This window comes from Carya illinoinensis, chromosome 2 (genome assembly GCF_018687715.1).
Source record: "Carya illinoinensis cultivar Pawnee chromosome 2, C.illinoinensisPawnee_v1, whole genome shotgun sequence".
Classification (NCBI taxonomy): domain Eukaryota; kingdom Viridiplantae; phylum Streptophyta; class Magnoliopsida; order Fagales; family Juglandaceae; genus Carya; species Carya illinoinensis.
In genome coordinates this window covers 30,538,261-30,549,585 of record NC_056753.1, presented here as the reverse complement: position 1 = coordinate 30,549,585, position 11,325 = coordinate 30,538,261, and the positions used below count along the sequence as shown (strand labels likewise).

The window sequence follows — 11,325 nt, the reverse complement described above, 5'->3', positions numbered from 1 at the left end:
AATAATATTATTTTTTTAAAAATTTCATATTAGATATAATAAATAATTTATTTTTTTTAAAATTTAAAATAATAATATTTTATTTAACTTTTAACTTTAATCTTAGTTCATTATACAAACTTACCTAAAACAATAGTATGATATCTTAAAATGTTCTTCTTATCTTAATTAATGTGACAGATTTTACATCTATTAATATTTAACATTAATAAATAATTTTTCAATAAATTAAAATTTATTATACTTCTCACACTCATAATTTGGACAAGATTTTGTTTTTTAATAATTTAAAAGTATATTACAAGATAATCATTAAATTATTAATAGCACGTCCCATCTTTATTTTATTTTTTAGTTTTGTTAGAACTATTTGGACCAACCTTTATTTTGTCAAACAATATCAATTACAAAAATTCTACTCTTCATCTTTACATTATACACCACACTTAATTTTTATTTTTTTTCTTACTAAATATGTAGTATATGGATTATGAGTAGAATAACTCAATTAGTTTAAGAATATTAAAATAAAATAAATATATTATATGTGGTATGTGAGGATGATGAATAACAAAATTTTATATATTATAGTAGTCAATGCCAGTACTCAATATTACGCTCTAGGCCAAGTTTGGTTTTATAAACATTTTAATTTATCTCATCTCAACATTAAAAATTCCAAACATCATTCAAATATAAAAAAATTTCAATTTTAAACGTTTAAATTTGTAACTTTTTAATCTAATCATTACTTAATTATTACAATTTTTTCAAACTTCTAAACAAAACACAAAAAATAATTCTACTTTTTCAAATCTCAAAACAAAAATTATATTAAAAAATGATATTTCAACAGTCTTTTAACTTTATAATTTTTTTATTCAACTTTTTCTTTTTCATTTCTCAAAAATCCATAAAAATCTTAACTCAAACCATTTCACTATTTTTATAAATTATCTCACTATTATTCACATATGAAAAGTGCTTCGGAACAGCCCAACTGTTTATAGGATAAAAACAGCCCTCCAATAATCATAAGACACGTAAGAAACTAGTAAAATTTCACAATACACAATCACACAGTTGATTTAAACCCAAAAGAGAAAAAGACTTACTCGGTCCCATCATCTACCCACGAATCCATACCCGGCCTTCCACACTGAAACTTAGAATTGTAAATGAATCAGTCTGTTCGATAGCCCGCTTGGTACTCGTTTGGTTAAATTCGAATCGAACTCAACTCGTGAAAAAAAAAAAAAAAAAAAAAAAAACTCATTCGTAAAAGCAGATACCTGCTCAATTTGTAAATGACACACACCCGACAAAACTCAACTCGACTCGGTTAAGGCTCATTTAGGTTCACTCGTTTATACTCGAGTCGACTCATTAGCTTGACTCGATTAAAACTCATTCATATATTGATAAATATATACATACACCTATGCATGTATATATGTATTATCTAATAATATAATCATACCACTTTTATAATTAAATATATAATATGTATTCTAATTACTCATGTCTATATAGTGAATATACTTCATAGGTATATTTTATAATTTGTATAATAATTAGTATATAAAATTTAATAATTTCATATACTAGTATGTGGGAATCATATATGAAATAGATATATCCTATCATATTAAGTGTATGTATTAATAATATATGTAGGCATATAATATATTGTTATTTTGAATAAATATTAACTAGTTAGATATTAATTATTTATAAATTTTTTAAAATTTTATAATTTAATAAAAGTTCTACTTATTAGTTGTATAAATTCAATATTAGCTCTTTTTTATTTATTTAATTTATTAATTATTAAATCTTATTAAAAAAAACAATTCAAGCTCGAGTTGAGATTTTAACTTATCGAGTCGAGCTCAAACAAAAATTTAAAAAAAATCTCGAACTCAAGTATTTTGAGTCGAGCTGAGCTCGGCAAGCTGAAAACCGACTCAGCTCGGCTCGATTACAGCCTTACTGAAACTCCTTCTCCATCATTTCCAAACTTGTAGAGAATCTTCCGTGGTATCGTGGCCTAATGTGTCTGACTCAATATCGACCTTGTTCCAGATTGCATATTCCGGTGAATTGTCTGAGTTTCCAAGTTTTCTATCCAAGCAAGTAAAGGATTTGTTGGATAAGTGACTGAGGAGAAGTCCAAAGGAGGAATGGACAACTAGTCAACGTCTTAAATGTTGCCCAGATGACTAACATAAGAGGGGGTGAATTGAGTTGTATTAAAAAAATAACAATTATAAATTAAATATATAATATAAAATATAAACAAAATATGAAATAACAATAAATATAAAGAGTAAGGGTAAGAGAGAAGCAAACTCAGTATGTTAACGAGGTTCGGCCCCACTGCCTACGTCCTCGCCTCAAGCTACCCATTGAGGATTCCCAAATTCACTATTCAACATCTTTCAGGTGGAGATAGAAATCTATTACACATTTGAACAACACCGCTACAAAGGATCCGTGTAGAACACCCTCTACACTTGCAATCACCTTACACGTGGTGATTCAACTATTCCCCGTGTAGAACACTTTCTACATGCACAAGGGTTATACACACCATTTTTCTGATACAAGAGTTGATAGTGGGTAGGTTATCAGAAAACACTCCTCAATTAGTGAAATAAGAACAATACAGCGCAAACTATATCTCTCAAAATGAATAAGGATTAAGGCTCAATGCTTAGAGAAGAGAGAATGAAAACTTTGAATGAATGTTGTATGCTCTTGGTGTTGTGAATGTGAAATTCTCAAATGATCTATTTATAGGCATATGAGACTTCATATTCAAATTTAAAAAAATTCATATGTCAAAGACAACATCATTCACTTTTTCAAAAAAATCAAACCTAATCTTTTACTTTTGGCATATGACAAAAGGAGCACACTTTCATTTTCAAAAAATTCAAACCTAATTTTTTACTTTTTGCATATGACAAAAGGAGCACACTTTCATTTTCAAAAAATTCAAACCTAATCTTTTACTTTTTGTATATGACAAAAGGAGTACATTTTACTTTTTAAATTTTTCAAACAAAATCATTTACCTTTTATATAAGTCTAAAAAAGCATCAATCACTTTTGAAAATATTCAAATAAAGCATGCACATGTGAAAGATGACAATCAATTATTTTTAATATTTTCAAAGTTCAACCCTTTAATCAAGGCATGCATATGTAAAAGATGATAATCAATCATCTTTCAAAATTTTCAAATTTAATTTTCAAAAATATTCATGCACATGTGGAAAATGTATTTTAATGTTTTATGATAAAATATTAATTTTAAGCATTAATCCTAATTTCGAATTTTGAAGAGATTTACAACATTACTCTATAACTTTAATGTGAACTTGTTCTCTTCTTGATCATGCTTATTTCCTTGATGTGCTTGACTCCATTGTGTAGACAACTTGAGCTTGAGACTTCTTTATTCTTTGAATTCATTTGTTATTATCAAAATTCATGTGTAGATATATAATTATACAAAATTTAAAACCTTGGGTTCAACATTAAACATCCATTTCTTATGGAATTCAATTCCAGTGTGAAGAGAATTCAAGAATCCAATCATGCAACTTCTCCTACAACTGTTCTTGTAGATCCAGAAAAGCCATGAAAACTGTTATGAGATTTTGAAGGTTGCAGTAGAACTAGTGGAGCAATCGGCCTTGCTGCTGTTTTATCTAATAATTTCAAGAAAAATCCAGCTTGGTGGTGATAGGATTAGACGGTTGTCGTTGCTTTAAGAGGTAACTGCCTCTTTTCTATTGCCTTTTTTATTGTGGTGTCATTTTTTTATATTGTTTCATGGTGAATGATACCCATGAGAGCTATAAGTTTGGAAGAGAAAGAGGGCTGGAGTGGAAGACGAGTTGCCGTCGGGGATGAGTGTGACTGTGTGGGGGTTGAGATCTCAGTTTACGGGTTGGGATGGAGTGGAAGACAAATATGATGGAGGCATGGGAGGGTTGGGCTGTGATGATTTATCAAGTGTAAGCAACTCTACAATATGTTAAATAGAAGGCTAACGTGGAATAATGGTATTAGAGGGTTGTTTATTGGGTAAGACCAGCCAGACTGTTTTTCAGGTTTTCTCTTCACATATTTCTCATATCATCTCATCTATGTAACCAAATGATGTCATAGTACATACATGGTAGACTACTATAATTTAAAAAAAGATTTAAAAAGAAAAAGAGATTGCTGTAACTTTTTTGAATAATGTTAAGTATATGTTCAAATTGTGCAAGTCCTATGCACATGCTTCATAAAGAAAGTAATGATACATGTATTTACTTTTATATACTAGATCAATTTTGTCAATTTTCCTTCAAAATTCAAATTTCTTAATTTCCCAAATATCAATAGCTAATATACTGAAAATTAAGTTTTTTTTTTTTAAGTTTTTCTTAAATACAATTAGCATTTTCTTATATATATAAAAAAAAGATCTTATTAAAAGAATAATATTTTTAATAATAGACTCTACTATTTTATAAAAGAACTGCTATCATTACTTTTAGATTTGAAGAAAAGTAAAAGGAGATAGTTGCCTTAACAATCTTTCTCAAAACATAAATTAGGTAATAAAAGTACTTAGATATAATTTGGAAAGATATGAAGAGTTTGATTTCCCTTTTATGGATTTAATTAAGATAATAAATAGATGACGTAGTTCATGTGAACTTGATTTGTGTTTTTGTTGTTCTTTTATTGTTGGTTTGCACTCTCTTGCGTTAATGTCAAATCAAGCAGCCACCAAAAAAAGATAAAGGTGGGCAAAGAATGGCAAATATTAAAGGAAAATGATATTATTATTATTTAATTATAATTTATTTATTATTTTTTTGTATTTAATTTTTTTTAATTTTTATTTTTTTTAATAATTAAGAAAGTGAGTATTAATAAAATTATATTTTTTTAAAATTTTTTTAATGATTAAAGATGTTAAAAAAATACTTAAAAAAATAAAATAAAAATAAAAAAATTTAAAATACACTTAAGTGATAGATAGGTAGTAATTGAATGGTAACTCTATCACTACCCAATATTAAAACGATTCAAAAATACGCTTATTCAGTCCGGATACGCATGGCATTGATCATATAATTTGAAAGATTTTAATAATTTAATTTTAAATTATCATATTTATAATATAAAAGTTTTAAAATATGAGAAATCATATTTGTAATTACGAGTATGTAAGTATCGTGTAATTATTTAAAAAAATAAATAAATATAAAATATACATAAAAAAAAATAATTTTTTAATATTAAATAAACTCACTTTTTTTATAAAATAATTATATAATATTTAAACTGTAATAAACATTATCCTTAAAACAGGATGCAAAACACGACTGCCATCGTGTAAAAAGACAAACTCATGAAACAGCATCGGGAGACTCGTGTACGTGGTCATTAATTAATGTAATCAGAACAAACACGTCAAGGTTCATGATTTGATTGGTTTAGATAAGGTTTGAAGTTTCCGTTTCTGTTGCAAAGTTAATCGACATAAATGAAAAATGGATTCTGTTCATAACGCCCCATGCATGGCCTAGTACTACTACTTCTCTGGTCTCTCTCGCCCATATCGAAGATTGAATCTAAACCGTCCATGTTTAGCTCTCATGTTCTATTAATAACCTTCCTTTAACTTCTGATAGCGCGCAGTACGTTTTATTAGGAGTGCTTTGCTTCAATCATTAGGCAGCAGTACAGTTGCAGCTAGCAGCAAATTTCTAAGTTTTGTGAAAGTGTTTCTGTAAGTACTACTGCATGTCTCTGTTCATCATTATTCAGATATATCTTCTTCATGATGCTAATTCATTCATCCGGCCTCTTTATAATTCCTGTGTTTAATTTCTACATGATGGGCCAGTGATCGATCTGAACCACAACAACGACGATGAATCCTGGTCATGGAGCAGTACTGGCGTTTGTGTTTCTCACACTTTCCTGTCTCGTTGATGGCAACAACAGTACCGTCGACATGATCCGCGGGAAGAGATGGGCGGTTCTAGTCGCCGGTTCACGTGGTTATGAGAATTACAGACATCAGGTATATACGTACGCACGTACGTAAGTAAAATCCTGCAAAATGATGATCAATCGGCCGCCATTTGAAGTTTGGTAATTTTGGCTGTGCAGGCTGATGTATGCCATGCATACCAGATACTGAAGAAAGGAGGGTTAAGCGATGAAAATATCGTGGTTTTCATGTACGACGACATTGCATTCCACTCGAACAACCCAAGGCCTGGTGTCATCATCAACAAACCAAATGGTGATGACGTTTACGAAGGAGTCCCCAAGGTACAACTGGAGTAGTTTTCTTCCATCGATGATCTACATGCATGCCTGCCAGACTGCCATTTCAAATATATTTGACCTAATTAATTTGCTGCTGCATGGCTTAATGTTGATCGATGATCTTGTAGGATTATACAGGACTTGATGTTACTGCACATAACTTTTATGCTGTAATTCTTGGAAACAAAAGTGCTGTTTCTGGAGGTAGTGGTAAGGTTGTGGATAGCGGACCAAAAGACTCTATTTTCATATATTTTAGCGACCATGGCGGTCCTGGGGTACTCGGTTAGCATTTTCACTAATTTCTTCCTTTTTTTTTTCTGGATAAATTACATAAATTTTAAGTGACTTTCATAAATTAACGATCGATTTGATAAAAAATAAAAATAAAAATAAAAAGTAATACTTTTCTTTTAATTAAGTAGTTCGATCCGGTTATAAAATAAAATCACGTAAAAGAAAAAAAAATTATAAATTTTCATTATTTATATATTAATGACTGAAATAAATACTTTAGCATATATGCCACTAATTAATGATTATCATCTTGTACTTGTGTTAGGGATGCCTACCGGTACTTATGTTTATGCCAAAGATCTTAACGATGTTTTGAAGAAGAAGCATGCTGCAAAAGCATACAAAAGCATGGTAATACAAAAGCATCTTATCTATTTAATACTAATAATCTTTTTTTTTTTTTTTCTGGGTGGAAATAATTAATAAATGTTTTCCAAATTATAAATATGAGAAATAAAGGTATTTTACCTCGAAGCTTGTGAATCCGGGAGTATTTTTGAGGGCTTTCTTCCCAAAGATATAAACATATATGCAACTACAGCAGCAAATGCAGTCGAAAATAGCTGGGGAACATATTGTCCCGGTGAATATCCTAGTCCTCCTGAAGAATATGACACCTGTTTGGGAGACTTGTATAGCATTTCTTGGATGGAGGATTGGTACGTACGTACACATGATAAACTTGATCATGATCTCATAAACATTCAAAACTTGCACCATTTTTTATGGGCTGTTATGGTAATTATTGGTATTGATTAATTTCCGCAGTGACAAACATGATCTGCGCAAGGAAACTTTGGGTCAGCAATATAAAGTGGTAATTTTCAAATTAATAAATAAAGGTTACTTTCATGCCTAGCTAAAGATTTTTTTTTTTTTTGATACAGGAGTAGGGGTTTCGAACCCTGAACCAGGTTCTCTATTTGGAGAACCGAATCATACTATTAGGCTCTTGGCTACCTAGCTAAGATATTGATGTCAAAGTATTGTTAGATATTTTCTTACAGATCAAGTTTGGTCGTGTCAATCGCGCTTGTTGAGGGTGTAGCACACGTCCTCAATGCTAATTTGCAAATATAATAATATTGCCATTGCAGGTTCGGAGGAGAACAGCAGCAGAAAATGTAGGATTTAGTTCTCATGTGATGCAATATGGAAGTGCAGGACTTAGTCATGATCCCCTCTTCTCGTACATAGGTACAAATCCTGCAAACGATAACTATACTTTTGCTGAATATGCCTCTTCACCATTGACTTTGGGGGTTGTTAGCCAACGTGATGCAGATCTCCTTCATTTCTGGTACAGGGTATGATCATCATGATCTTGTCTTTAAATCATTTATGTTTCTGATAATTTCTTTTTAAGTCCTCAGACTTTACATATATTCTTTTTTCTTGATATGTATGATATTGGAGAAATCTTGTTTTTGTATTTTTTTTTATCAGTACCATAAAGCACCAGTGGGCTCTCAACACAAGCTTCAAGCTCAAAAGCAACTGTTTGATGAAATTTCCTACAGAAAACATGTGGACTACTCTATAAGTCAAATTGGGAAGCTTTTGTTTGCAGATAGTGATAGCTCAATGGTGTTGGAATCTGTTCGGCCAATTGGGCAACCTCTTGTGGATGACTGGGATTGTTTGAAGATGATTGTAAGTCGGTCCTACTTTTGTTCTGGTTTTGAGGCTCTGCATAAATTAATGTGAATCTCTCACTATTTTTCTTTTTTCATGCAGGTAAGAACCTATGAGAAATCTTGCGGATCGTTATCAAATTATGGGATGAAATACACGCGAGTTTTTGCCAACATGTGCAATTTTGGGGTTACCTTGGAGCAAGTACTTTGGGCATCAATTCAAGCTTGTTCTGTGCCGCCCCCTCCTTAGAGTTTCTTTCAGAACATAAGAAATGGATGAGCCATTTCTGTATGAACTTAACTTGCAACGCATATCCCTTAATACTAAATAAGTTAATGGAATGGATGCAGCTGTGGGTGTAAAACAGATTGGGCATGTGACCTTCGAATCCAAAGTGCAAAGATTAGGAAATTGTAGTATAAAAGAGATTATATCCTTGATAAATCAACCCAAAATCAAAATTAAGGGCTTCCACAGATAATTTGCAGCTAAAGAAACATTCACTTAAGCTAGTGATAATGCCAAAATAATATGTCTAATGATGATAAAGTCATCTAAGCCTCCTCTTCTTAAAATTCCGAGCCTCTCTTTGAGCATTTCTTACCTTACTCAATTGGAGTTGTCTCGAGCTCCTTAATCGTTGAGACCCACCCTTAACATGAGTGGATATATCCCTAGTATGATGGTGGTGGTGACTGTGGTTACTATGCCTACTTGGAGGGTAAGGAGAGCTCCGAAGCCGATCCTTTTTTCGCTTTCTTTTGACATTTAAATGATGATAATCGTCTGAAAAATCACTTTCATAACTTGAACTGGAACCTAGTTCAACATCTTGGAAACGTTGTCGGCGGCGGCGGCGATTTATCCTCTTGGTGTTCTTTAACTTGTGCCACAATAAACATGTAATGTCTTCTAAAGCAAACCAATATGTCTCACATGCTGCCCAACACATCTTACAAAGGCTTCTTGCAATGCATTGGCAGATCCCCACCTTTAACAGCAAGTAGAAGAACAATAACACTGAAAACAGAGAAATATAAATGAAATCAGCCATTTCCTTTCCTTCAACTAATAAACAATACTTTAAAATTTAGCAGCAAATTTTATTTTGTGATTTTTATATCAAGAACTTGACGAAGAATATGAAGCCTTTATGAACAAAATGCAGTGACATGCCAATTTTTTGGAAAACAATTGGCAAGCCTAAAGCTCTGATCAAAAGATCAGCCCTAGGTAAAACTACAGAACCAGAACCAGAACCAGGTAAAGTGGTGGAAATGTACACAATGGTAGGAAAAAGAAAAGGACTCTAAAGGCCATCAGATAATGTTATGTTTCCAAGCCTAATCCTGTGAAGCTAGTGGAGAAAAAAACGAAGGTTATAACCATCAAGAAAACCAAGGAAAGAAGAATTACTTATATAGCAAAGGACCAAGATCATCAACAGTTTCACCAGATTGGAGACACATAAATGCTCAATGAAACATACCACATCCCAAGGTCCTGAACAAACACCCCTGCAGATCAACAAGATCAAGTCAAAACAGAAATGAAACTTAATACATCCATGGCTGTGAATAAGCATTCTTGACGAATTTGCACCATGACTGAAATGGGGCCCATCTGAGGTTATAAAAGTTTAAGTTCATGCATCTTTAACTGCATTTAGAGCAACTCAGATTGGTTTGCTTAAAATGAAAATGGACAATTTTGTCCCGATATAAATCGACTAGTTGCTTGTGGACTAAGATGGCTTGGAGTTCAATATTCATTTAAACCCCGGCCCAATTAAGGGGACAGATGCAAACCATGAAAGATAATAAGAAGGGAAGTATTCTCACTCGCATGAACCGCCAAAGATAGTCCTAATTGGAGTTAAGAAAGCATTTCCCAGAACACCTCCAATGCCATTTGCAGCTTTACCGATGACACCCCCCATAGTGAGATAAATCCACGGTCACGGTCTCATTCAAAAGTTCATATTAATTGATACTAGCTCCATAGCATGCAGTTGCACTGACGAAATAACATTGGGGAAAAATATTAGGCACAAAATGAGAATTCTGAAAAAGATTATAGATGGGCAGTGTGACACCCAAGATTCCCAATGTATCAAATGTTCAAAACCTAGTGTATACAATATGCAATATTTTCCAACCGCACATGAACTGCCAGAATGCAAAGTTCAAATCTGAACGAAAATAAACATTTTCTGAAGTAAATAGTCATAATGCACCGTCAAAATTAGGCTATATATGAGAATTTTGAAAAATAATATGGACAAAGAGGTCGCGCTCAAAGAAGATCAAAAAAGGAATGAAGGGCAACATATTGCAACCCAAAAGTTCACAGCCAAACCATATATAATGCATTTGGATATTAATTTGAAGACGTTTTCCATTATTCAACAGCATAATCAAAGAATTTCACAACTTCAACATCGGACCCATGATTTTAACTTAATTGTTGTACACATTCAAACACGTTGACTCGTTGTTCCTATAGAATACTTTGAAATGGAAACAACTATTTCAAAAAAATAAAAAAACAGAAGAGTCCATTTATTCAAAAACAAACCCTACAATGAATGGTAGAAAATCAAAAAAATGATAAAGCAGAGTTTCCCACAAACCTATACGCTAACCTTGATTCCTTTTATAGAAGCCAACAAGTTTTCCGTGTTTGCGCACCCTTTTGAGTATCACACAGAGGAAACGGTTTCAACGTTCGGGTACATAATTATGAAGAAAAAGACACAGAGGGCAAGAATGGGCCCGGTGCTCAACTTGGGCCTCCATAACTCGATCTTTTTTCCATTCTAATTGGGTTATGAGAATTTCACCCTTCTCATCTCTAAAATTGCTTTTAATAGTTTAATTTTTTTAAATTTATGTTTAGTAAATTTATAAAATTTGCTTTAAGAACCTAATAAAAATAAATAAAAATTCACTTTTTAAGAAATACCAAATTAAAACTTTTGTTAAAGAGCTCCTCTAGATAATGATTTTTGAAAAACAATCGTAATTAGCTTTAAAAACA

At 31.8% G+C, this 11,325-nt stretch overlaps 2 protein-coding genes across 4 annotated transcripts; one reads left to right on the top strand and one right to left on the bottom strand.

Annotated features, from left to right (window-relative positions):
* Window positions 1-5,642: 5,642 nt before the first annotated feature.
* LOC122300838 (vacuolar-processing enzyme-like) lies at window positions 5,643-8,650 on the top strand. Its single transcript, XM_043111750.1, has 10 exons — window positions 5,643-5,803; window positions 5,921-6,100; window positions 6,190-6,354; window positions 6,480-6,636; window positions 6,914-6,999; window positions 7,108-7,307; window positions 7,417-7,465; window positions 7,746-7,955; window positions 8,095-8,301; window positions 8,386-8,650. Exons 2-10 carry the CDS (start codon window positions 5,948-5,950, stop codon window positions 8,533-8,535), a joined length of 1,377 nt encoding a protein of 458 aa, XP_042967684.1. The 5' UTR covers window positions 5,643-5,803; window positions 5,921-5,947; the 3' UTR covers window positions 8,536-8,650.
* A 24-nt stretch (window positions 8,651-8,674) lies between these two features.
* Window positions 8,675-11,073, bottom strand: LOC122300839. Of its 3 annotated transcripts, none has more exons than XM_043111751.1 (4): window positions 10,931-11,073; window positions 10,128-10,302; window positions 9,703-9,803; window positions 8,675-9,306 (listed from the first exon to the last, which is right to left on the bottom strand). In XM_043111751.1, exons 2-4 carry the CDS (start codon window positions 10,223-10,225, stop codon window positions 8,837-8,839), a joined length of 669 nt encoding a protein of 222 aa, XP_042967685.1. In that variant the 5' UTR covers window positions 10,226-10,302; window positions 10,931-11,073; the 3' UTR covers window positions 8,675-8,836. The 3 variants fall into 3 exon arrangements, with proteins under 3 accessions (XP_042967685.1, XP_042967686.1, XP_042967687.1); XM_043111752.1 differs by having other exon boundaries at window positions 10,919-11,033; XM_043111753.1 differs by lacking the exon at window positions 10,931-11,073 and adding an exon at window positions 10,869-10,906.
* Between the last annotated feature and the right edge of the window lie 252 nt (window positions 11,074-11,325).